General features: G+C 40.1%; 2 protein-coding genes across 3 annotated transcripts; one reads left to right on the top strand and one right to left on the bottom strand.

Annotated features, from left to right (window-relative positions):
* Positions 1 to 231: 231 nt before the first annotated feature.
* PRR14L (proline rich 14 like) lies at positions 232 to 7,274 on the top strand. Its single transcript, XM_061465939.1, has 6 exons — positions 232 to 683; positions 3,599 to 3,667; positions 4,339 to 4,507; positions 4,800 to 4,906; positions 5,020 to 5,091; positions 5,509 to 7,274. Exons 1-6 carry the CDS (start codon positions 643 to 645, stop codon positions 5,789 to 5,791), a joined length of 741 nt encoding a protein of 246 aa, XP_061321923.1. The 5' UTR covers positions 232 to 642; the 3' UTR covers positions 5,792 to 7,274.
* Positions 7,275 to 10,958: 3,684 nt separating this feature from the next.
* LOC133275779 (melanotransferrin-like) lies at positions 10,959 to 25,635 on the bottom strand. 2 transcript variants are annotated; one of them, XM_061465938.1, is made up of 17 exons: positions 25,369 to 25,615; positions 23,276 to 23,439; positions 22,379 to 22,478; positions 19,655 to 19,831; positions 19,019 to 19,181; positions 18,848 to 18,912; positions 18,010 to 18,167; positions 16,660 to 16,846; positions 16,351 to 16,499; positions 16,051 to 16,141; positions 15,681 to 15,749; positions 15,206 to 15,388; positions 14,770 to 14,926; positions 13,968 to 14,050; positions 12,562 to 12,746; positions 12,056 to 12,242; positions 10,959 to 11,305 (listed from the first exon to the last, which is right to left on the bottom strand). In XM_061465938.1, exons 1-17 carry the CDS (start codon positions 25,418 to 25,420, stop codon positions 11,256 to 11,258), a joined length of 2,220 nt encoding a protein of 739 aa, XP_061321922.1. In that variant the 5' UTR covers positions 25,421 to 25,615; the 3' UTR covers positions 10,959 to 11,255. The 2 variants fall into 2 exon arrangements, 1 of the variants encoding a protein (XP_061321922.1); XR_009745684.1 differs by lacking the exons at positions 10,959 to 11,305; positions 12,056 to 12,242 and having other exon boundaries at positions 12,643 to 12,746; positions 13,872 to 14,050; positions 25,369 to 25,635.
* Positions 25,636 to 26,749: the final 1,114 nt, after the last annotated feature.

The raw sequence follows: 26,749 nt of genomic DNA, 5'->3' as shown, positions 1-26,749 counted from the left end.
TATTCCTACCATCCAGAGACTATTTATATCACAATTCGCACAGGGTTTGAAAGGGGCAAGGTATCCACCTTCTGTATCAGATGACCTCGTCTCTTCATTGCCATACTCATTGGGCAGGGTACTATCCATATGGAGTCAGCATGGTCCTTCTGCCTGGCCTTCTGAAATCACTCCTCTCCATTCCAATGATTGCAAGTGGCAGCCAACTGTGGGCATCGCAAACAGGTAAAACCCATCAATTTATTTCTGAGATTAAATATATACAAGGTATGTACTTGCTCCTTTTTGAGAGGGAGAGAGTAATTGCAGCTTGCAGTGGAGGGTCAGTTTCCCCTGTTCCAAGTCTACACATTCTACTCCAAAAATGCCTCAACATGGAAGATTCTTCCATACAGAACAGTCTGTTAACTGAATTTAAATATATTCGCCTTCACTTCTTTAACAGTCTCCTATTTGGCAGAATGGCTAACTCTTTCTTTTCTCTTGCAAAATATTCACACCATGCATCAGAATAGATAATGCAGAAAGGTGAGCTACTTCATTAGGTCTGTTCAGAGTGACTGCAGAACAACTGGATTTCTGAGGTAGGGAAGTTTTTTTTCAGAGGTCTGAGCCACAAGTGCCACTTGGAACCACTGAAAAATGCCCAATATCAGATTAGGAAGAATCCTGAGGAGTGAGAGGTGGAATTCAGTTAAATTTTTAATTGTATTCCGTAACATTTCCATGCTAGCTGAAACCTCTTTATGTATGCTGTGCCTTTTGATAGTATGTGACTGAGGTATTGCTGGCACAAGCAAGTGTAGCTCCACTTCAGGTTGGTAATGAATTTTGTGTGTGCATCATTCTTGTTATGAATGGGAAGAGGACTGGTATCTACTCATTATATGTAACTTTGGCATTCCTTTTACTAGGAAACAAAATGAGAGAAGAGGTTCCTAGCTCTGCTACAGGATTTTTGCATGCTCTTGAGCAAAGATTTTGCCCTTTATGCCTGAGTGACACAGGCAGCTCAGTCCCTGATTTTATGGTCTTGAGCTTTCTGGACACAGAGTGCAGGATCACCAGCACTATAGAAAAGTCCATTTGATTAAATATTTTCTTTAATATGGCAGCCTTTAAAGAACTGTTGAATATGGCTTATTTTATGTCGGTGGCTCGACATATGTATAACCAAAACTCTTGTCAGATAAACTACTGCTCTACTTTGCTTTGTAGAGAAGGATAACATACCTAAAAGTTTAAGTACCTCATTTAGTATAAGTTCTAATGCCTACCAAAGGTGTGAGTGAGCTTACAGAAGTACTGCTCCACTCTGGGAGCTGTCTGCACTGAAAGAACGAGGCTGAAGAATGGCATAGAGACAACTTCACAGCACATTCTGTTGGACCTGCATTCTTTTTGATTCCATGTGAGTCAATGTATCATGCTTAATTTTCTAGAGAACAGATAAGTACTCTGGAAGAAATCACACCAGTAAACTAGAGTTTGGGCACCAAACTTAAATATAAGATATTGTTGCCATTCATCCAAACCAAAACAAACACTTTTTTAAAACTCAGGCCTGCGTCTGAGGTGAATTTCTTTGTGTTGTTGAGGCATGTTATCCTTGGACTGGGAGATCAGAGCTGACTTTATGCTCCATGTTTTCTCCTATACTTAAGTCCACAGACTCCCAGGCAGCTTGTTACAGCATATCCAGTTAGTTGAAGTGCAAGAGGATATAATTCCTTAACATAAAGGGTAATTTAAAAACTGAATGTATTGCTATGAATGATCTTTATCCCAAAGGGAAAGAAGCCAAATCAAACTTCATCACTTCAAGTGAAAAACAAACTGAGTTTTAGACTGTTTTAACTTTGGGTTTATTTTCTCTAAAATACACTACAGTGGCATGTATTAGAGCGCCTCAATTCTGCCCATTCAGATTTGCTTTAAGGTGAAGCTGTTGTAGCATGCAGCGAGCTGAAAAGATGGTTTGTGGAAATTTAAATAAGTGCAGCAAATAAGTTCTATTCGTAAAACAGTTAAGCAAAAAGTAATATTAAAGGTTTTGCTATAAAGCAACATAAAGAACAAAACGTAACTTTTCAAGTATTTGACACAATTTTAGATCCCATTTTGCTTAAGATTGACAACCTTTTCTCATCAACTAATAAATCTTTTTAGAAAGCCATTAGCAGGAACAGTGCCAACAGGATAATTCAGTAAATCTATCTTAAATTTGTGTGTACTCAAAAAAAAAAAGTCTCCTATGAAATAAATGTTTGGTGTATAAATACAGGAATACAGGATGTATGTTTGGTGCAGAATAAAAACATTTTCAGCTCCCAGTATGATCAAAAATCTTTGCCTTTTAAAATTAAGATATTAAAAAAAAACAGAAAAATCAACAGGGGGCTCCCAGCTGTCCACAGCCCATTTATTTCTGGCACAGATTTGTCCTCTTTAAATTATTTCATTCATAGTTAGTTGTTTTAATAACAGGAAAACAAGGAACTGGAGTATTTCTCCTGCCTAAGAATCTTCTGTCACTTCCACCTCCAGTAAAAGCATTCTTTAAGTGAAATATTTTTTCTAATTAGTGCTCATTTGGATTCAAAATTTCTAAAGTGTCTTTTTTTCCCTCCCCCTGTAATTTATTTTTATTATTATTGCATAAATCAGTAAGCTCTGCCTCTAGCATGAAGGGTCTGATGCACTACTGATACAGGTTCCAGGTACTGGGATAGCAACTGGAACATGGAGAAAACAAAAATGTTATGGTTGTGATATTAAATGGCAAACACAAGAAATGGGTCTTTCTGACCTCCTTATATTTGGACTTATCTGTGCTGCCAGCATGGTTGGTTTTCATTTATCTGTAGCATTGCAGTCTGGCTGTAACTTTTTGGCCTTAGAACTGTGACATACATTTAGCTGTTAGTTTGGGAGAACAGCAAGTACAAGATTTGCTGTTTAATGTAATAAAAGCTGTCCCAGCTGATTTTTCCACCCTGCTATTAATAGTATGAGCACAAAAATAAAGCTTAATATTGAAGGGCTTTGAGATGCTGTGCTTTTATGACATAGAGTTATGGTAATTACCAACCCTTATGGAAAGGCCTTTGGTTATTCCAGTCAACTAAGTATATTCAAGTAAGACTGTGGGAGTTAGAGACAACAGGGAGTTAATCTAATGGAAACGTTTCCTTTCCCTTCTTTTTTATTTAGTAGCCAAATCCTTCATGGTTTTTGGTTACTTTAATTTTAAAACCTGGGGGTTTTGAATGAGGAATATAGACTTTCATAGAAACAATTACAAGTTCCAGACTAATGCTGTCTCCCTCTTTCTGTACTTTTGTTTCCTTTTCTCATCACTACCATTTTTAAGTGAAAGTAGGACTATTTCCCTAGCAAGCTGTCAGTGAAATTTAGTGGACTAAATGGCAGATGTGGCTTGTTCTTTCATCGTTTTAGTCTTTCATTCCCATTCCTGATGCTAGCATTTTTTGTCTTCCAGTCGAGTTTATACTAACAATTTTCCCCTCAACTGTTTTATAGTGTAGACCTAATTTCTGTCTGTCTTTGTTTTGTTTTGTTCATTCTTTGGAACCAGCTATGCCATCACACCGCACTTACCTATACAGAATATGGAAGCACTACAGACTGAAGGTCATGAGATTTGGTGAGTCTCTTGAACTTTGGCATTTATTCTGAGTAGTGGGATCATAAATTTTCTCAGAAAGACATTGCTTATGTCAGTTTGGCTTTCAGGTTTTGGCAGCTTATTGCAAGAATAGCTTTCTGATTAAAAAGTTAGTGAAGTAAACTGACTGGATCGTGTAATGGAGAAGTGTGGAAGGGCATTAATGCAAACACCATGTAGCTCATTGCACAGAGCAATTCTGTTACTTTCAAACATGTTGTGCCACTGCTTATTAAATGAATATCTGATACTAGAGAAGTTTGTTTCCTTACTTGGATCTCTGTTCTTTCTGTTTGACTGATGTCAGGATGCTAGGTGCTGCATGTTCCTTCTATTCTTTTCCAGCTTTGGGATGGCAAAGATAAAGATTTTATATTTATCTGGAAACAAAAAGTATAATTAATAGTTGTGTCAAAGTTTTGCTGGCAGAAAAGGAGGATTAATCACTTTCTTTTATCAGTAGCTACTAAGTAGAGCTGTAAACTTTTAACTGTACTGCAGAAAGAGTTCACTCACTTGGGCAATTACTGTGAACTGCATTGCTTTTTGTCCTCATATTGCAATTTAGGAATATCACCTGAGAGCATGGTATGCTGTTGTAGCATAAATTGGGTATTAATCTAATATGTTCCATTCTTTCTCTGTTACAGTCTGGAAACTTCATTCCCTCTTCCATTACCTAAGCCTTGCTCACATCTGGAATCATCGCCATCTCCCCCCAGGCTTCCAGCATCTGAACTCCAGGTCCATGCTCTTGATAGAGGTGATGCTTCTGTTCCAGCCTGTCTTAGATCCCAGGATGACAAAGAACTGGAAAAAGTGAGTTCATTTTAGATTTTAGGTGTCTCGGGCTCTTGGTTCCCCAGAACTTGAAGTTCTTGCTACTGAATGTTGTCTAATAACTGTTAAAGATGAGGAGAGAAAACAGGCTGCTATGCCTAGTCTGTGATGCTTCTTCCTTTTATTCAAGCAGAATGGAGGTGGCAAAGCAAAGAGGAATGATTATTCTATAGATAATGTACGCTCAAAAGGGAATTCTATTGACTAGTATGGTTGTTATTTCCTTCATTTTAACTTTTTCTCCTGTCTTTATCCCTTTTTCTTTCTTAAGACTGAGCCAGAAAAGAGGCCAAAGAAAGTCTCACAAATCCCAATCAGGAAAACTGTTCCTAAGCCAGACCCTAACCTTACTCCAATGGGATTACCCAAACCAAAAAGGTAAGCAGTCTCTTATAAATGGACTCATACTGGCTCTTGTAAACCTGCTTGTTGTGAAGAGAGGTAGTTTTGAAATTCTTCTTCCTTGACTGATTTCTTCGTTACACTTTCAGGCTTAAGAAGAAAGAATTTAGCTTAGAAGAAATTTACACAAACAAGAACTACAAGTCCCCTCCTCCAGCCAGGTTGGTTCTGCTTTCTGATGAGAAAACCAAGATAAATGTGCATTACTTAGGCAGAGAGAAAGGAGATTAAAGGTGTCTGAAAGCTAAAAGGGAGATAAATCTTTTAAATTGCTCTCATTTAAAGTGGTAGGGAAAGTTCAAAAATCTGATCTTCTACTGTTTCTGTAATTGTGCTTTTGGACTGAAAGCAACCCAATCTGTGCACCAATAACAGGTTATTTAGCTAGCAGTAATGTGCAGTTGCAGGAGGTGTACACTGTAGGCAAGTACACATTACAAGAGGTGTGAAGGAACTGTAAGAATGTAAAAGCTGGAAGTGTGTTTACTTGGGTTATAAAATCCACTGGACTTCCTGTCCTGGTAAGGTGGTTATCTGCTCCCTGAGTATTCATTGGTTCTATCCTTTGCTTTTATTAGGAGCTTGGAAACAATCTTTGAAGAGCCCAAGGAGAAAAATGGATGCTTGATCTCTGTCAGCCAGCAGAAGAGGAAGCGGATTCTGGAGTTTCAGGACTTTACTCTTCCTCGGAAAAGGAAGAGACGAGGCAAAATCAAAGCAGTGGGTAGTTTCACCCGGGCAAAAAAAGCTGCACTCCCGAGTGCAGAGTTAGATGCTCTTCTGAGTCAGAAGCTAATGGACCTTGATGCCTTCTTTGCAAATGAGGCTGAACAGGAGCAGGCCTCTGAGGGAGCCATTTAGCTGAAAATGGTCCAGTCAGCTCCTTTAGTATTTTAGTCTTTTCGGGAGAAACCTACTGACTTCTTCATACATTACTCTGCCACTCTGCTCTAATATGTGATGAGCTGGTTTTGGCTGTGGCCCTCATTAAGGTGCTATTTTGTTTGGTTTTTCTTTAAGTTATTATTTTTTTTTATGCTATTGAAGGGATTCTTTTAGGTCCCTGTCTGAGTGTAACACAGCCGCATCCAATTTACCATTCCTTTCCCAGCCCCTGGAAATTACTGCTAATGTTTAATTACATTTAAATACTTTATGGGGGGTAGAGTAGGAGTATAAAGGAGGAAGTAGTGCACCTTCAGTGATGCTAGAACTCTGAACTTCAGATCATTTGCACATTTGAGTCTGCTGTTGTTACTGTAATGGCTATTTTGAACAACCTGACAGAAGAGATATGGTATTTGATAAAGATAAATTCTAGCAAACACATTCTTGATATGCCACTAACTTTTTAATAATTAAAAGTAGCTGTCTGGGTTTGCTTTCAATTGTTTGTTCCTTCTGTTTACTTAGAAGGTTCCTTCTGAGTTTCTCTGCCCTTCCTGGCTTCAGGCAGCAGAAGCCCCACATAACTAGATTTTAAATAACTTGCACTTTGTATATGTTTCTTTATTTGCTGTATGAGGACATATTTTAATATGTCTGAGCTCAAAAAAAAGGTAATACTGTAAGAAAAAAATGTGCCCAGTACTAATTTTTCCCTAATAGTAGAGTTGTTACCTACCTGGTTGATGGCAGCCTCTCCCTCCAGAGGAAAAGGTAATTAGCCCATGAGGATGTTAAGCTGCAGGATACATAAGTAAAGATTTTTATTAACTGAGCTGAGCTGCTGCATGCAGGGAACACCAGCAAAATCTGAGGCTCATTTTTAAGTGATTTTAATTCTATTAAAAATACCAACTTGATTTTAATGCCAACAAGAAAATAAATCTTTTTTCTATCTTGAGAGGGTTTTCTATCATTTTAGATTTACAATTCATTAATTCATGTAGCTCATAATTAAACATGTATAACAGCACTGTTGTACATAACAGCTAGTGTTGTTCAAAGAGCCTCCTGGCATGTGGAATTTTCTGTTTCATTATGTAAGGCCATTTCTAATTATCTGATGCAGCACTGGGCAATTTCCCAGCTATACCATGTGAGGGAAGGGAGCTCCGCTCTTGGGATAACTTCACACTTACTTGAAGCATAATTCAAAATGAATGCTAGCTGCAGTTCAGGTAATTTCTGTCCTTTAGTGCCTATAGAAGTTATTCAGGCAAAGCAGTCATTGCTGGAATGCTCAAATTACTCTGTTCTTTCTCTCACTTGTCACTTGAAACTTGCACTTTCTTATTTCCCTACCCATAGAACAGAGTTTCTATTTACCTTCAAACTAAGCAAGTGTCTAGTGGGTGGGTATTTTTAGTGAAGTCAAATAAATGCAGGACTGAGGATACCATCATTATCTTCTGTTGCTTTACCACTTCTGTTACTGACTGAACAGAAAACTAAAAATTAACAAGTGATGTGTTAAATTCCAGAGCTTTGGAAGTGGAGAAATAGAAGAGGAGTATTACAGTCTGTGTGCTGAATCTCGAAGGAAATGTAACTTGGGCTTGTTTCCTCCCAGCTTAAGTGCTGGGATTCCTGGAAGTTTACATTCTTGTTCTGAAGGCCAGTTGTCTTTAATCAGGAAGACTTTAGAGAAGAGAGGAGTGCACACTTCAAGGAGTGGTGTTTGAGTTTTGAGGGTAAAATAACGCAGGCAAACTTTGAACATAGTGGCATACAATTGCAGCAGGAGGGTCTGGTTAACCTGTTGGGGCTGCTGTACAACACTTTGATCCTCTTTATTTTTGTACAAAGAAATCCCTAAAAATCGAAAGGTCAACTGCCTTTTAAAAAAGTGTTTGAAACTTTCCCTATATTGGTTTTTATTAGCCTAATTACTGACTGGTTGAAAGCTGTTGCAAGAGTGAGATATATATTTTTATGGTTGTATGCTACAGAATGGGATTGTTACACAGCATTCATTCATCTCCCATTTATGTGGGAGGCTTCTAGTGCTGTGACACAATTGAGCTGAATCTTACTGGGGCTTTAAAGGAAAACGGGTATGGGTGGGGTGGGAGGAAATTTGGGTCCAGGCAAAGTTCAGACCTCTAATGTGCTTCAGATCATGGAATGTGTTTTTTCCTTTGGGTTGTGGGGTTTCTTGTTTTGAGGGGGGTTTTTTGGTCTGCTTCCCTGCTCCGTCTTGTTTTTGATTGCTTTGAAATATCATTTCTTAGCGTTCTTAGCAGAGCAGTGGAAGCATTAGATTCTCTTTTGTTTACAATAATTGGAGTTACAAAATGATGTTGCAGTTGCCTAGCATGTCGCAGACCTTAGTTTGTGGCAACCTAAATACACAGCATTATTCTCTTTGGTTTAGTATTTGTATGATGATGTAAGCTTACTTAGACAAAGCATCTCTTCTGCCCCTCCAGCATACAGATGTCAGCCATGCTTGTGCACTTTTTCTTTCTTCCTTTCCCACCTCTGTTCCTGTTTACAGCATTTGTGGAACAGTCTTGTTCCTTGTGGCTGCTGCTTGTACACTGGGAGTGATGGCTGTGCAAAAGCCAGGTATTTGCCACTCTGAGCTGCTTCTGTCCCGGACAATTGAAAGAAACAAGTATAGAGGATGCATCTTCTGGGGTCCTGCATATATCTAAAGGACATGTACATTTGCCTTTTCATAAAGGGAACCTACTCCAGTGAGGATTTCTTTTTTTTTTTGTTTGTATTATCATGGAAAGACACTGTAGGTGTTGCTCACAGACTGATGACAAAAGCAGCTTGAGAATTGCAAAGCTTTTGCCACGTCCTGTCTCTTAGTAGGAGGTTTTGCAGAGCCAGGCAGCTCTTTGCTAAATGTGCCGGTTATGGGAGGTAATAAGATCACTTTTCACAAAAAATAAATCATCTTATTTTCATCATGCTACAACTGGAGCAGCTGAGGCTACCTAGCGGATGTTGCATCATTTGCCTGGCTACCCTTGTGGCTGCATACATTTGCGTTCTGATGCTTGCTGAATATGATTTTCTGCAAGCAGTTCTCATTTATCGTATTTGATTTGAGGTGGGCCTTTGGTATATTATGTTCCAGGTGCTCTTCTAGAATATGGATGGTAACTGTGGATTAAAAGTCTGTATGATGCTATCAAGTTAAATAGCTCAATGAGAATTTGTACACTTGTGCCATTAGCCTCCATCGTGCTCTTGGCATTTTGTTTCTGTTCAATATTGTGTGAATCTAAAATTTTACTGTTTCTTTTGTGTGTGTTTTTAATTTATGGAATAAATTTTTGAGAACCTTTCAGTTTTTTTTAAGGCCTTGTTAGGCTTGTATCAGTAAATATGCATGATATATCTGTCTTGCATATGTGTGAGGAAAAGCTCAGATCTTCACAAAGGTTAAACACTGTTAAGTAACTGGGTGGGCTCTTTGTGAGACCATGGAGCAGCAATTCTAGTATTGTCTCATCCATACCCACACTTCAACAGGAACAGAAACAGATCCGGGGAAGTTTAGGCATGATTCTAGCTCTCAGAGAGCATCCATCACTTTCTTAAGGTATTAAGAGAGCACAGACAGATCCTGCTAGGTTCAGAACAAATTCAAGGCTGGAGCAGGCTAGTGGCTTATGCACTACAGCTTGTGCAATGCATCAGACTGATGTTTTAAACCAAAGCTGAAGCATAAGAACACCAAAAAGGTCTATTAAACATCTATAATATCTATGCCAGAAAACAACGTCCCTGTCCCTCTAACCCATAAATTCTATGTATAACCCAGATCTTTCAATTTGCTGCTATTCAGCTTCACGCTGCTCTTGGCAAAACTAAGCTGGCAGATGCGTTTCTCCGGTGTTCCCTGAACTCCTCTGGCTGAGGTGCAGTGTTACGTGGCTCCCGCAGATGGCATGTAAGCTCCAGTAAAGAAAGGAAGGGAGCACCTCAGAGACCTAAACAAGCATCGTCCTGTTCTGCTGCTTCAGGGTTACAGCTTGCTGGCTGCAACACATTACGAGGATTTTGCTGTTACTATACTAGGACTTGTTTTTTTCACCATGTAGCTCTCTCCTTTTTCTCTGCAAGGCAGACGAGTTTGGCCTTGTATCCCCTCTCTCTGTTGTTTGATTAGTCAATGTCAAAAATGGGACGACTGAGAGAACAGGCTCAGCTAAGAGGCACTGAAGCTAAACCCTTGCTGCTGGTCACAATGCAAAGTTTTTCTTTCTCAGGAATTGAAAAGGGGGAGGAGAGGGGTGACTAAGTCAAACAGCAGGAAAGCAGCTAAGCATGGAACAAACTTTAAAAGCAGGTATGCTTGACAGTGTACTTTACAACTGAGTACTGCTGCCTTGCACTGCTGGTTGGGGGGGGGGAGGTATGTTTTTTTGCTTTATATGGCAGATACAGACTTCATTGCAGCTGGCCTGTCTTCACTATTTGCATCCCATTTATTACTAGCTGAGGTTAATACAACTGCAATAGATGTAAAAAGGACTGGAAAGTTTGGGGTGAAGGATTTCTCCCCTCTCCCCTTTAATAAAAAAATCTCAACCTTGCCTGGTTCAGATGCATGGGACCAGAAGGCTCTTGCAAATGAAATAAGCCCTGCCTATGAAGAGCCATACACTCTAAATCTTTATCCAACAAGCAAAATGAATATATGATACAATCTGTTCAAAAGGCTTTATATAATGTTCAGGCAGTTTCTGCTTATAAAACCAATGTTGTTTAATTCAGATATCATGTTTTGACACTTGAATCATAGATTCAAAGTGCTAAAGTACTACAACAGTAATGGTTGGAGATACTGACAAGGATGAATAGCCATTGTTTTCCTTCACCCGAAGGCTGCAAGCATCCAGTTCTGCTGGATTAATTCTGCTTAATTTGTGAGAGAAAAATATTTTGATTTACTGATATAAATCCTTGGTTAAAAAAGCAATATATTCTTCCCAGTTAAAAGCAGAAAAGACTACTTCTGATAGCAATTACATATACAACCTATAGCATATATGGGTATTCAGCAAGGACTATCTAGCCGCAACCAAACCATGGATGGAAGAGGACAGTGCTGCAACTACCAAAATGTCAGTTGATTTTATTTTCATTTATAAGATAAGCAAGGGAAACTGCTACCAACTAACCTGTGCCACTCCTGACAGTCTGTATTTTAGTCCATGGTATTGGCCCTGCTATTTCCACAAAAATGCTGGTTTCTCCTTAGTAGCTGTACAGGATTGCTGATGCTAGTTCTGTGCAGGTTATGCAGACTGGCCTCTGCTGCTCCTTGCTGATTGCTTTGGATAGGTTGGACTTCCAGCTTTCCCTGTTTTCAATATCAACGATGATGTATGTGCCTCGCAAAGCCTCTTATTAACTGTCAGTTCGATGAAGATGCACAGATATCCTGTTTGCAGAAGTCTAAGATGCCTACAAACCAGTAAGAAAGTATACACTTAAAGATGCTAGCGGCTTTTAAAAAGAACAAGTTCTTCAAATACTGTTCACTAAATCAGCAGAACAGAGGTAAAATTCCCCTTTTGAATTGAAGTTCTTTAACTTAGACTCACAGAAGTCTCACTAACTATAATCTTCATTTACTTCAATGCAGATTTTCAGGTCTCAGAACAGCTTGATACTGGTTCATGGACAGTTTTAGTGATAGCTTAGTGCATGTTTCATACAGCTTTCAGTGGAAAATAATGAAAAAGCCATCCCTTACGTTTGTAAAGGTTTTGATCTTGCATTCTCTAGTGTGCTCTTTTTAAAAAGGCTATTAAGTTATTTTGAGATTAAGTCAAGAATTGAATATAAAATTTATCTTTTCCCCAAGTTTAGCGTATCCAAATGAACACTATATTCCCTTTTCCCAGAAGTGATCTTTGCAACTGAAGGGAAAAATTTCAGAGTGGGGATAAACCAGTCCTATTTCAGTAACCTCACCTTTATGATATATTAGTTACTCTGTTCTTTCAGAGCTCCAGTTTTAGTGCTTTCGGATAGGAGTTTTAACAGGCTCTAAAGAAGCTCCAAACACAGTACTCCCTGGAAAATTGTTACTAACAGGATTATGTAGAACATAACTTCTCCATTTGGTCTAACCAAAAGGACAATAGCTATGCACAGAAGACTTCCTGCTTTGCATTTGTCCCTAACTCAAAACTAAGAACTTGACTTTACCTGCAGGTGTACAGTTAAACACTGATTCTGCCAGCTGAAAGAAAGGCACTCCAAGAATTTCCTGATAGCTCATGTGACTGGCATGAACAAGGTACTGAGTAGTGTCTTTGAAAAGCAGATCACTTTCACCATACTTCCATGATTGAAAGAGTTGGAATTCAGAATTCAATTTGCTTCCCAGAGATTCCTAAAGAGAAAAGAAACAAGTTCCACGGCTTGGATCACAAATAGCAAGGTTTAGCTGGTGTACAAAAAGATGCAGTTTTGCAGCACCCTATTTCTCAGCAGAAGTATAACCACTGGGGAATGGCAACTGCTGCCAAATTGCCCCTTTAGAGAATCCACATAATTATTCTCTCAATCTCCTACATACATTCTTAATTCATATTGACTTTGAAGACACTTCATGAATTTAGGATATAAAAGCATTTGATCTTGAAAGGGTTTTCAGCAGTTGTACATAACAAGTGATAACATGCTAACTTTTTCCCAGTTACCTGTCTCACCTGGGATTTCATTAGAAAGTCATAGATTTTAGTGACAGTGACCGGTCGAGTCATGACTGTGCTGGGGGGAATGGGGCCAAGGTTACAGCCTGCCCATTCTGTGACTGCAGCACGTGTTCCATCCGGACACAAGAGTTCAAAGTCAATAGGGGTATAGCCCTTTGCCCAACCAGAAATATCCAGATCTGAAAAGAAGATGAAATGAAAGCAAATCCTTTTTAAAAATGAAAGTAGAAGACAGGGTGAATCTCATGCAAAATGTTTAAAATTGAGAGGAAGGAGTTTAGTTAGTATGTTCAAACAAATGCAGCCACATTGTCATTTATTAGGAACGCATAAAGAGCAGGGTAGTGTTTTCACTGAGGAAACAGGTCAGTGAACTTAAGCTGCACCTCTCAAATAGAGTAGTATCAAGGCATATGAACAGCTTATCATGCCTCATTTTCATCTGTAATCAGATCACTTTCTGAAAAGAAAGCAATTCAGCCTGCATGTCCTTTGCTTCCTCAAACAAACCACTCATATCTGCATGAATTCCTGTGGGTTTCAGGCCCTTATACCTCCACTTGATTTTAGAGATTCCTCTGTTAGGAAAGTCTCTTCTGTTACTGAGATTGCCTAAAACAGCAACCCTCATTCTGTTTCTGAGGCTGAACAAAATGGGGGTTTCCTTTCTCTCCAACTCTACATAGAGGCACCATATTTTCACAGAACAGTAGGCATCATTCAAGAGATTGAGGGGATTTAAGTTACCGAAACCAAAACCCAATTGCTAGACTGTTGCAAAGATCAGTATTTCCCTGGGGAAATTAAACATTTCACAGTGTAGTAACAACATTGTTTCAGAAACTGAAAGGCAAAATAATTTGCAGTATTTTCAGCTATTAAGCTATTTGGACTGTTTATTCTATAAAGGCCTGTGAAACAACATGAGGAAGTTGCTTTGTCATGATGAAGCCATAGAACTTCTCCCAGCACAAAGTGCCCACAGCACTGCCCTTATCTGCCATTATTGTTCTTGAAACTCTGATTACAAACAACAGGTCCATGCACTATGGCTGCCTATGGGAGAAGGTCTGGTGAGAAAAAATGTTTGCTTTTTAAAGCTTCGAGCTTTAAAAAAATTAGTGCAGTCTCCAAGGATTATTACCCCCACAAAACACACATTGCTCTTTGCACTCAGTGGTTCTTCCTCTTTCCTCTCCAAAACTGAAAGGTATCTAAATTTTAAGCTTTACTAGAAGACCTACATGCAGGAATGTTCTTCAATTTTCCAGTCACAAACACAACTTCGTGGACCTAGATTAAACCTGTATAAGCTGATCCTCAAGAGTGATGGTTGAGTGTGTGGGAAGTAACTGGCACTAATGAACATTCTCAAGGAAAAGAGAACATCTGCATCTCACTCTTTATGTTCTGGAGGAGGTTAGAATGTTCCAGGAAAGCTACATCTCCGAAGCTTCTTCCACTGGGATTGCCAACTAGGCACCTAGTGAAGAAAAAAACCCAAGAAGTTATTGGAGACAGCCACTACACTATGACTGACATTTGGACAGTCTTCTGAAACTAAACCAGGAGCAGCTGGAGCATCCCCCTCATCTGTAATTACTTGGTTGTTATATGGAACAAGTTAGTGATATCATTATAGACCTTAGTGGACAGTATTCACATGTTTGCTAAGACAATCCCTTCCATCCCTTAAAGAAACTCCCAAGTCAAAGATGTGGCAAAATGTCTATGCAGCATCACCTGCACCTAGTCAGGAAAGAGAATGTAATTCAACTAAATGCATTACATATGTTTTATAAGAGTGCTTTCACCTTTAATATTCTTCTCTGCCTGTTTTCAACTATTTTGTTATCTCCCATTTATTTAATTACCTCCTGTACCTTCCATTGCTTCTTACCAGATCACCTCTGCTCTCTAACCTTCTAACTATCTTTCATCCCTTTTCTTTAACGAGTCAGTACCAATACTCTGAGCCTTACATGTTTGGAAGCACTGTTTTGCTCTTAAGGTGTTTTCATGACTGCTCTAAATTACCATTCAGATGAACATCCCATAGCAACTGCAACAAAAATAAAATACATGCTAGCAAAGGTTTACACAGCCAGCTGCTTAACAAAAAAGGCTCCAAAGAAAACCATCAGCAAAATAATAAGCCAGTTCTGGCTATTGCTCTGTACTTCTGACTGACAAAAAGCTTACCTGAGTGCTCCCATATTGCCATAGTAACGTTCATTGTGACTTGCAGCACATCTGCTAGATACTCGAGCCCCTTCCACCTCACCATCTCCAATGCACACCTTGCACAGGTTTCCATCTGCTCCTGGCATGCAGCCCTTCCAAAAGTAATTCTGGTAAGCTGAGTAAAGAAAACTGAGGTGAGATTAAGGCAAGGTGTTTCCAAAGCCTCTTCATACACAAGAAAAGACAGGAATCGAATTCCATCCCAACAGCTAGCAAGAAGTCAGCTAAAGAATCACATGTAGTCAGATAAGAGGAAGAGCTGCTTCAAGACCCTCTAACACTGCAATCATCGCTTGCTGGTCAAATCCTCATGTCCCTGTCTCCATTTTACTCCCAGATTTTGGACTTCAGGTTCCCATGGTCTAGTCAACAAATAACCAAGAGCAGCCCTTACCAGAGCCAATATCACAGCTCTCAGTGTCATTCTCCAGAGCTCTCAATGCATATCTGGAAAGAAGTAACCATCCTCCAGGACTATACAGGTGGCTGTGGCAGGATCGCCTTCCCCTAAGATTATGGATATTAATCTGCTTGGCATTTTTCTTAGCTAGTGCAACAGCATAAACAGGTGGCAGTGCTGTAAAATAATGACAACAACCACTTATATCAAGGCAATTAAGTATTCCAGACAGGTACAGCCCCCCTCCTGCCCCTCTCATGCTGTCATATATCTCCAGTTAAGGTATTGGATGTGCATTCTTTGCTTAATGACAAAGCTCTTGTCCTAGCTGCCTGGCATTTCCTGCAAAGCTCCTAGCAAGCACAGCAAATTCTTTCCCAAACCAACATGTGAATACATTCCTACATAAATCCTAGAGGCAACTGCAGGAAAATCTAAACCATTTGCCTTCTCAAAGTTGTCCTGTTACCTTTGCGCTTCAGATGAATTAGCTTCCTCATTTCCCCCATGCTCTCAGCAGCCTGGGCACAATCTCCCCCTGGAGAGGAGAGACAACCACTAAGGATCTTGGGACTGCTGTCATTCCTATTAATCAGCAGCAACTCATCAAAAAACTTGCAATCCTTTTGAGCCACGACAGCATCTCTGTCCGTTTTACAGAGATACAATAAACAAACAGCCAGATCAAATGCCAGAGCCAATTAGTGAAAGAGCTGGGAAAAGTATTTGAACATATATATTAATTCCAGCTTCCATCACAAACTGTACAGATGTACCTACATTTTTAATAATACTCTTTTGATTCCCTCCCTTCTTGCTAAGGTCACATGAGAACTTACCATAACATTCTGCAGCTACAGGCACCAATCCACACTTTCCTGCAATGTAGACATGTGTTGCATCCAGGGTGACTGCATCAGCCTCACTACTCTGCCAACAGCATTATAGAAAATAACAAAAACAGGATTTGCATGAATTGTGTAACCAAGCAGCTGGACTTCCCCACTGGCTGGAAATTCTCTCTCATTCCCACTAGCTCCTCTACAGTGCAAGCTGGTTTTCATCTTGTTCAGCTCATGCAAGGACACATGCACTCTGTGCAGCCTTATCATATAGTCTGACTAGAGGGAGTCTCCTACCTTGATCATTTCAATGCATTTGGTCATGGAAGTTGCTTGGACACAGACCAGTGGGTCAGATTTGATGCTCAGTGCCCACTCCTCACATTTGTGAAGCTCAGCATCACTGATGCAGCACCAGCGCACAATGCTGTTGTCCAAAGAGCTGCCTGAATTAGAAGAAAGGAGCACAGTGAGATCATGTCACCCGTGCACCTATGTTAAGGGGACATTTAGGCCTTTGCACTTGTGCCTGGCAGGGAGGAATAACATGGAAAGTGAACTTTTTCTTCCCTTTCCTTAGCTACAGATCTCTGGAAGACTTCTCACCTTCATGTCCTAGTCCCTTAAGGAGAGATACATAGTCCAGACCAAGGACATAGGCAATCTCCAGCTGCTCCTCAAGAAGCTGTAGGTGCTGAGTGGCATCCTGGAACAGCAGGTTCTTTCCCCCAAAGGGTGCTGAAGTGAAGAGTTCAAACCTAGCTCTTTCCTTTCCTTTTCGCCCAAAGAGGCGCTAGAACAAGAACAACCTTTTAATTGCAACAAATCTGCTCATCCTTCCAGTAACAGTCAGCCCCATCCTTTGGTCCCTTCACAGCAATGGTTTGTAACATAGCACTCAGAGGAAAAGCACACTGGGTTACATTATTCACTGTTTATTTGTCACGATTTAACCCCAGCTGGCAACAAAGTACCACACAGCCACTCACTCATCTTCCCCCAGTGGGATGGGGAGGAAAAATTGGAAAAAGGTAAAAACCCATGGGGTGAGATAAGAACAGTTTAATAATCGAAATAAAGAATAAAAAGAAATAAAAGAGAGAGGAATAAAACCCAAGAAAGACAGATGATACACAACACATCACCAACTGCTGACTGAAGCCCAGCCCATCCCCAAGCAGTGATCTGTGGCTCCTGGCCAGCTCCACCTAATTTATATACTGAATGTGATGTTCTCTGGTATGGAATACCCCTTTGGCTGGCTTGGATCGGCTGTTCTGGCTGTGCTCCCTCCCAGCTTCTTGTTGCATCTGCTCACTTACAGAGCATGGGAAACTGAAAAGTCACTGATTTAGAGTAAGCACTGCTCAGCAACAGCTAAAACATCACTGTGTTATCAACATTATTTGCATACTAAAGTCAAAGCACAGCACTGGACCAGCTATTAAGGAGAAAATTAACTCCATCCCAGCCAAAACCAGGATACTACTGGACTATTTCAAGGGCCAGATGGCTCCATAAATTCTTTAAATTTGCATTTAAATATGCATTTCAGGTTCAGCTTCAAACAGATTCCTGGATGCCAAGATAACAGATACTATTTATAAGCTGAGAAAAAGAGAGGAATAAAGATGAATCCTGCCTGAACCCATGCAGCTATGTAAGAATTTACTCAAGTTGCAGGGCAGAATGAACATAATTAGCCATTTTTCAGTTTGGGTGTTATAGCATCTTTACTTTTTTATTCACAGCTTTCTAGAGAAGAACATCTTAGAGAAGAGTAAAACCTGCCAGAAGCCAGTGCAGGATCCCTCCACAGAACAATAAATTTTTAGTGATTTGTTCACACTAACTACAAATTTCTCAAGAAGAAAAGGCAAACTGCATGATAATCTCTACACAAAGATGGAAGAAAAACCTGTCTCTGGAGGTACACAACTCATCATATCCACTCACTTGGATCATGGTGAGAAATTTATGGGTGATCTTCTGGAAGTTGTGCCGGGTGATGATGCCACGTCCAGGCCCCTTGCCCAAGTTACAGACGCTGTACTCAGTTAGCTCAGCTGTAGTCCCATCAGGACATAGGAGTTCATATTCCTGTTGCTCTGACTCTGAAACAAGAGAACACTCATGAATCCATGAAGTGATATGTGACTTGGCAGCAGGCACAGAGATGGAAGGCAAAACATTTTTCAGAGGAGGTTGCTCAAAGGCTATGTAGGCAGCACACAGCTTGGGAAGGCTGTCTTTGATATGCTCTTCTCTTAAAGAGAGGGACCTCAGCCAAAGATACTCAAAAATACTCTTTAGCTGTACCCCTGTACATACATTTGTTTCAGAATCCTTACCTGCAAATACTAAAGCTACCTTCAAAAATGTCAGTACAGACCTCGACCATGTTTAAAATACAAACAAGGTAAACAGGAATGGTACATTCCAGCAACAAAATACACTGAATTTTAAAAGGAATCTTATAACTCAGGTAATACAAATACTGACAGCTGTGTCAGACACTTCAGGCTAAAAAAAACACCTGTATAAAAGCATCTGTCTGCTCCCACCCTGAGAAACTCTTGTGAGCAATTACTGCTCACTTACTCTTCCCTCTTCTGTTTCCTTCTGACTTAGGTGGAGAGCCAAGAAATACACTGAACTGCTTGCAAGGATTGAATTTTCCCTGGAAACAACAAAAATCCAAGCATATTCCCCACTCAGGAAATCCAGGCATATTCCCCCAACTCAGGAAAGACTACAGTCAGAAGTTAAAATTAATTTGATTTTTTAAGGTTACCTGTAGCACTCATAATTGTTAGATGATCTAAAAAGGCAACATCTGCCACTCCAGTCTTCAAACACCTGCAGGGAGAAAAATGCCACCCTATTAACATGCTATCTGTTTTTTCCTCCCTCACAAATTCTTTTTCCTTAAAGGTAAATTCAGGACCAATGTCACAGAGCTCACCTGAAGGCTCCTTCAGAGTCATAAAAGGGTTCATTACTGCTCGTCTCACAGAAGTGGTTCTTGTCTCTGACATAGGATTTTTGTCCTTGGCAGAGAGCACACAGTTGAGGAGCAGCAACACCAACCCCAGGGATGCAACTTCCATTGAAATACTCACTGACTACTGCAGATATAGGGGAAGGGAGATGCAAAAAAAGTCAAATGGGAAAAACAGAAGAAGGAAAAGCAGCCAAACATATCATGGACATAACTAGGACTACAGTGATAAATAAATCAATAAATAAATCAGTGGATGCAGCTTCATTGTCTGAACTTCAAATCTGAAACATTTACTGGAAAATGTGATCAGATATTTCTTGTTTAAAACCATCTTTATACTGGCTGGATATTGGAAAGGTTTGTTCCCTGTTGTATACAGAAGGCAAAGATTTCCCGGTTTGGTAACAATTCTGCTGCTTTGAGATCACTAGAAAAGTTCTGAAGAGAACTAAGAGCCAGTATCAAAAACACTCCAAGAGGATACCTCACCCACAAAGCCCTTCAATTTCCACATAGTTGAGCTCATTCCACATCTGCTTGCAACTCACTTGTTTTTGCTGAGAGCAGAGACATAACCCTATGGCTCCTATCACCCACCTTGACTCAGAGGTTGCTCCTCATCCCAGGAAAGATAATTGCTTGCAAGAAGAAAGCCAAGTGGAATATTCCAGCCGGAAGTCCACCTGGCTCCATTGTGACAGCTGCGCACACCTCGTAGCCTCCGGATATCCAGAGTTCCTCGTTTGGCAATGGCCACAGCAAACACACAATTTCCTGGAATAAAACAAAATATGCAACAGAAATAACTAAACCCCAGTATTGCAGCTTCCATCTGTGTACAGGACTTCCACTACTTCTGTGAACATGGCTAAGGAAAAAAAATAACCGTAGGCATATGAAACATAGGTACTCATGCCAAGAAATTTATCACCTACCAGCTACATGGCACTGTGTCAAACTGAGCAATGCAAGTGATGTGTGAAGAAGAACATAAAAACCTGGTGTAAAAGGCTTACAAGATGATCCCACTCCATCACCCTATGCAATTGCTTCTCAACACTTTTGAAGACTTGTATCACACTGTTTACATATGGTAATGGAAAGAACTCATATGTCTTATCCTCAGAACACATTCCACTATGATTTCACAATTCTTCAGACAAAACAAAATTCGCTTCTGTTCTCATAGTGTCCCCTTATTAGTCTCTTCCTGTATCCATCTGCTAATTTGGCTTCCTTCTCAGATTCATGTCTTAGAAGTATTTTCTACTCCCTGTTAGATTTTGGCTCAAAGTTACTTATTCCTGCCTTACAACTCATTGCAGACACTATTTACGTCTGCCAGGAATGAAGAGGAATCTTACCATAACAAGATTTTCCATCTTATATTTTTGTCTCTTTAGGGTGTGAAGGAGAGAATTAAATGGTGAGAAAAGCTAATCTCTTAAAGAAAACTAGTAAATGCTTGGTTACACTAGTTAAGAGCATGGTATAAGAACTGACACAGATGAACAAAAGCTTTCTTATTCCCTGCAAGACGTAGAACTTGGGTATACACTAGTGCTGCAAGCAGAGGTAGATACAATCTGACAGCACCAGTACCTAGGTAGTAGCCTGTCTAGGCAGAAAGACTACACCACTGATATTTTACTAACCATCACTAAGTATTGGAAGGTAGATGAAGGGACAGTGAGAATGAAGACCTTGGGCCCACTATAGGAGAGGATCTGGTTCGAGACCATCTTAAAAATTTGAACGCGTGCAAGTCCATGGGTCCTGATGAAATCCATCCATGGGTCCTGAAGGAGCTGGCAAATGAAGTTGCTAAACCACTGGCCATCATATTTGAAAATTCATGGCAGTCAGGTGAAGATCCCGATGACTGGAAAAAGGGAAATATAACCCCCATTTTCAAGAAGGGGAAAAGGGATGATCCAGGCAACTACAGAGCAGTCAGTCTCACCTCTGTGCCTGGCAAAATCTTGGAGCAGATTCTCCACGAAGGCATGCTAAAGCACATGAAAAACAACAAGGTGCTTGGTGACAGCCAGCATGGCTTCACTAAGGGGAAATCCTGCCTGACCAATTTGGTGGCCTTCTATGATGGGGCTACAGAATTGAGGGACAGGGGTAGAGCAGTTGATGGCATGTACCTGGACTTGTGTAAAGTGTTCGACACTGTCCCACACGACATCCTTGTCTCTAAATTGGAGAGACATCAATTTGATGGATGGACCACTCGGTGGATAAAGAACTGGCTGGATGGCCGCACACAGAGTTGTGGACAATGGTTCAATGTCCGGCTGGAGACCAGTAACGAGTGGCGTCCCTCAGGGATCGGTGTTGGGACCGGTCTTGTTCAACATCTTCGTCTCTGACATGGACAGTGGGATTGAGTGCGCCCTCAGCAAGTTTGCCGATGACACCAAGCTGTGTGGTTTGGTTGATCCGCTGGAGGGAAGGAATGCCATCCAGAGGGACCTCGACACACTTGTGAGGTGGGCTGATGCCAACCTCATGAAGTTGGTTGAAGCAGTGTACGCTTGCAGCCCAGAAAGTCAACCGTATCCTGGGCTGCATCAAAAGGAGCGTGACCAACAGGTCGAAGGAGGTGATCCTGCCCCTCTGCTCTGCTCTCATGAGACCTCACTTGGAGTATTGTGTGCAGTTCTGGTGTCCTCAGCATAAAAAGGACATGGAACTGTTGGAACAAGTCCAGAGGAGGCCACAAGGATGATCAGGGGACTGGAGCACCTCCGGTATGAAGACAGGCTGAGGAAGTTGGGGCTGTTTAGCCTGGAGAAGAGAAGGCTGCGTGGAGACCTCATAGCAGCCTTCCAGTATCTGAAGGGGGCCTATAGGGATGCTGGAGAGGGACTCTTCATTAGGGACTGTAGTGACAGGACAAGGGGTAACGGGTTAAAACTTAAACAGGGGAAGTTTAGATTGGATATAAGGAGGAAATTCTTTCCTGTTAGGGTGGTGAGGCACTGGAATGGGTTCCCCAGGGAGGTTGTGAATGCTCCGTCCCTTGCAGTGTTCAAGGTCAGTTTGGATGAAGCCTTGGGTGAGATCGTTTAGTGTGAGGTGTCCCTGCCCATGGCAGGGGGGTAGGAACTGGATGATCTTAAGGTCCTTTCCAACCCTAACCATTCTATGATTCTATGATTCTATGATTTTAGCAACAGTTGTTAGTCACCTCCATACTCCTATAAAGTTAATGAGACATACAGATTTTTTTCAAGAATGTTAGAACTTTGCCTTTCACTTACAGCAATTTGTTAGCCAAATACAACTTATTCTTTAGCTTTATGAACCTACCTTGGTCATAGATTTCCTTTGCCGCAACTGTCAAACCATAGAGCTTTACAGCAGAGTAAACTTCTCCAGCATCCAAGGAGACAGCATCTGCTTTATTCACCTTAAAAACAACAGCAAAATCCTCAAAATAAATGTGTTTACAGGCATAGAAACAGCAGCTCCAAGAGCAGAATTTCTGCCTGAGAAGTAGTAACCAGAGATTTTTACAAGTATTTGCTTGTTTTTTAATTGAATCCATGTCACTAAGCATGGTGAAATGCTAGCAGTGAAGGCTGTTACTTTAAAACAATTCCAGTTCACTTCCAGTAACATCCTTTCTCACCTCTGAGTTTTCCAACTCAAAACCACAATTCTGATGCCAGCTGAAGAAAAAGGTAACCCCTGTTTCCTTCTACTGCTCCCCCAAGACCCCAGATACTTCTCAGAGTCCTGTTTAATTTGATTCAAATTACTGTCTAATTTGATTCAAATTAATGTCTAATATGATTCAAATTGAAGAACTTTATACAGAAAAGGCTTTGCTCTTTACTTTAGAAAAGACTGATGAGATGCTAAAAATAGCAGGGAAGAAAGAGAAAATTTTCATTATAGTTAGAGTAGGACCAAAAGCCCTCAGCAAGTTTTAATTTAGTAGTTTGGTTTTGTCCATCTATGTCCAAGCAGCATTTTACATATTTCCTGGTGATTGCAAGGACGTGAGCTGGGGTAAAGAGTACCTCTAGTAGAATACTCATGGGTTTTAATTCTTGCTTCTCAAGCTAGTACTGAGTACTTTGTCATATATGCAATACCATCATTTCAGTATCATTTTATTCTCCCATGGGTTCTGTTTATCAGTTACTTCCTCAAAAGAGGATTTGGAGCTAAAATCAGTTTTAAAAATCTCTCTGAACTCACCCTGATTTTATCAATGCAGTCATATGTGTTGTGAGCTCTGATGCAAGAAATCCTGGCAAATGAATTGACAGCAGCAAGGGGCACCACAGCCATGAGTGCTTTAGACAGTTCAGCACACTTCCTCTGCTCTAGGTCAGAAAGGGTGCACCATCGGAATTTCTTCCCTGTAAGATCAAAAATGAGTCAAGATTTCTAATCTTGATGAAAACTATGCATTCCCCAGGGTTTATAAGCTTTAGTACTGTCAACTGTGTTCTTGGTTATCAATACAGGCCATTCTTTTAACCTTTGCTCTGCTGTTTCCTCTGGTGCTTTCACACACACATATTCTCATGCATAATTTATCCATACCAATCTTAGTATTTCTGTCACGAAGTTCTAGAGATTCAGACCTAAGCCTGCAAAAAAACAAGAAATATGTAGGGAGGATGTTGATAGGGAATCAAGTTGCCTTAGCATTGTTGAATGTAGTCTTCAGAGAGGGGATTGTTGTTTTTCCACCAGACAATATCTGATGTTACAAGTCCCAGGTGTCTCGCAGCACTGAGCTACATAGTTTGAACTTTGTTAGAACAGCATTTCCCACTGAGGGCTATGCTTTGTTAGAATAGCATTTCCTTCCCATTTTCTTTCCAGACAAATACTACCTGATTTTAAACAGCAAGATCCACATCAGAGCTCCAGGGGCAGAAAACCTTAGACCAAAGGAGAAGTACAAAAATTTTAAGCTGAAAGCAATTCTCAATTAGATGCTACTTTATAATAGAGTAAATCAAACCCCTCAATCAGGAGGTGAAGATCTGGGGTTATTTAAAATTACGATGGCAGTTCTGTGACTGGAACTTCTGCTTTTACACAGTGCATAAGTGTTTCCTCAGCAATGATGAGTAATTTGCTGGATTCCCCTCAAGACTGAGAGGTTTATCTTCCATGACAATACCCACTATGAAAGACACAAACTAGGGACAATTTGGTTATTGACAGTGAAGAACCATGTACTGTGTTGAACAGAGTACTGAGTAAACACGAACCTCAAAATCTCTTCCAAAGAGGAAGTTAGTGAGAATTATCTTCATTTCTGGATGCCAAAGAGATCAAATAACCTGCACAAGAACACTGTGCAGAACTGCAGCAGAACTGCACTATTCAGTTATCAGATCTTTTTTCCAGCTGAAAACTAAGTAAACAATAAAAAAAAAAATAAAATGGTGCCAGCAGAAGGAAGATACAATTAGCAGTGGAGGAGATGCTAAAACCTCCTTTCCAGGAGGAACTGGGGGTTTGGTAGGTTTAAACTGACTATAAAGCTACATCTTCAGGGAGTCCAGACATGTCAACAAAATTTCCTCTTTTGCTTTAGGCACCGATTATTTTATATTTGATGTAGTATGACTTATTTTGTATTTTTCCTGTTAAATGCCTACTCTGAAAAGTATCATCATATAGCATCTCAAGGAGATGCTATACATTTAAGGAAAAAAGTGATTATTATATATTAAAATAGCATGCAATTATGTAACGAGACACATTTATACTATGTAGTGAAAGACATGACCAAATGCATAGAAAACACTACAACATCTCTAACATTGCCATTTCCAGATGTTTAAGGGTTTGGATCTCTGTCAATCTATTAATATTAAACAAAAAAGTTTCCTGGAATAAATAATGTTTACAATTAAAACATGGACATTTTTATTTCTTTGAGCATAGCATCAGACATTAGTACCCTACTTGCTTTGACACTAATTCAGCACTACTGCAAAAAGAACCTGTTGTGGTTTTAGAGGGGAGCAGCTTGAAATACACTGATTCAATTTGACATCATTAATAAGGACGCAGATCTCAGCTACTCAAGGGAAACAAACCTTCACTGAATTACTAAGAAACTAGTGTATCAAGCTGCTTCAAAACTAACTGGGTCACCATCTGCCAATGATCAAACAGGAAAAATACAGGCAAATGGAAATCACAGGCACAGTTCTAGCTGCAACTTCTTAGCACAGAAGAAAACAAACTCAAAGCAAATATTAGAGTCTGCTTCCTGGTAACCCATCCAGAGATTTCATTTTCTCCCTCTGCATCAGTCTTACCTGAAGACAGCAAAGTGAAGATGATTAAGACAATTAAAATCACTGTCTTCATGATTACAGCAGTTCAGCAAGGATCCTCTCTCTACCCTGAGCTCTGTCTTCTCATACCAGGAATTCCACAGTGGTGACCAAAGCTTCTGGAAGATAGCAAAGGAGTTTTAGGCATCAACAAGAATAAACTATGATTTAAGAAAAAAAGCCAGAGGGTGGCATATCCTTGTATGCAAAAGAGAAAGAGACAATGTCCTGCTCCTATTCACAGATAGAAAATAACCATGCATTCTCTGCTTTGTTATAAACAGGCATAGGAGGACATGTAAGCCTCTGCTTTTGAACTAACTTGTGCTCCTCCTGTTTCAAAACGCACTAAAATGCCTTTGGGAGATAGGTAAGACATCTATCTCACAGAAAAAAGATTTCTAAAGCTGAGTGAATTGTCCAAACTACTGAACATATCACTCTACAGAACACTGAAAGGTCCTTCTTACCTTATCTTTTCACCTGATAATGGTTTATCTGAATTACTTTAAACAAAAAGTAGTCCTTTGCCTCTCTAAGAATTCAGAACAGCACTGTGCCACTGCTGACTTTCTCGACTTTCCTCATTCCATTCTAGCACAGCAGTCTCATCCAAACAGGCTTATTTCCCTGTTTTCTAACACTTAACCTGGAGTATTACCTCTTAATTACTCTACAGCAGCCATGATTAACATCATTAATTCTACAGCAGGGAAAAAGAAACACAAAATATATATATAGATATATGATGCATAAAATACTGCTAATGTGGTTTCATCTCTCCTTTTCAAGAAAGAATTCACTATGCAGTCTTTTGCCAGATTTTGTTTTCCTTCATTTTATAGATTTTCTTAGTACTTTCTCTGCTTCATGTGTTTTTGCCAAGAGTTTTCCCAGATTTCTTTTGTTGTTTTATGTACTTTTCCCCTAGTGATTCAGAGTCCTTATTCCCCACTTGCTTCTTCCGCATTCAGGTACATGGATTCCATTGCTTATCTCTGCATTTCATAAGTTCCCTCGCTGGATCTGCAACATTTGTTGAGGTGTTACGTTTCCCACTAATCCAATCACAGCAATTACATTTCTCATTCCTTCCTTCACTCCCTGAACAAATGTTCTCAAGTCCCAAAATCTCTGTTCTCTCATTTGCTAAGAGAACAACTGTGGTATTTGTCCAATCTTTGACTTGGCTCACCTGCATGGGCCCAGCACAGCTTCATACCCTTTGGGAAGTATGTTTTATTCCTCAGTAAGCACAGTCTATATAATTTTTCATACTGTCATATGTTAAAACCAGTAACAAATGTAAGAACAAAACACCTGATAAAAGTAATTTAAAAATAGTTAAAGGTCCACATATTTA

Source organism: Pezoporus flaviventris, unplaced genomic scaffold (assembly GCF_033815535.1).
Source record: "Pezoporus flaviventris isolate CSIRO_AGI_PZ_B2104156 unplaced genomic scaffold, CSIRO_AGI_Pfla_v1 ptg000041l, whole genome shotgun sequence".
NCBI lineage: Eukaryota > Metazoa > Chordata > Aves > Psittaciformes > Psittacidae > Pezoporus > Pezoporus flaviventris.
The sequence above is the reverse complement of the archived record's forward strand: the minus strand, read 5'-3'. Positions and strand labels throughout refer to the sequence as shown.

Excerpts from the sequence above, each read along its gene's own strand:
- PRR14L (XM_061465939.1), top strand. The coding sequence starts at position 643 with ATGCCCAATATCAGATTAGGAAGAATCCTGAGGAGTGAGAG. Across the intron at positions 684-3,598 it reads AGAATCCTGAGGAGTGAGAG|CTATGCCATCACACCGCACT; the intron begins GTGGAATTCAGT and ends CTTTGGAACCAG. Across the intron at positions 4,508-4,799 it reads ATGACAAAGAACTGGAAAAA|ACTGAGCCAGAAAAGAGGCC; the intron begins GTGAGTTCATTT and ends TTCTTTCTTAAG.
- LOC133275779 (XM_061465938.1), bottom strand. The coding sequence starts at position 25,420 with ATGAAGACAGTGATTTTAATTGTCTTAATCATCTTCACTTTGCTGTCT. Across the intron at positions 23,440-25,368 it reads CTTCACTTTGCTGTCTTCAG|GGAAGAAATTCCGATGGTGC; the intron begins GTAAGACTGATG and ends TTGATCTTACAG. Across the intron at positions 22,479-23,275 it reads ACTGCATTGATAAAATCAGG|GTGAATAAAGCAGATGCTGT; the intron begins GTGAGTTCAGAG and ends GTTGTTTTTAAG.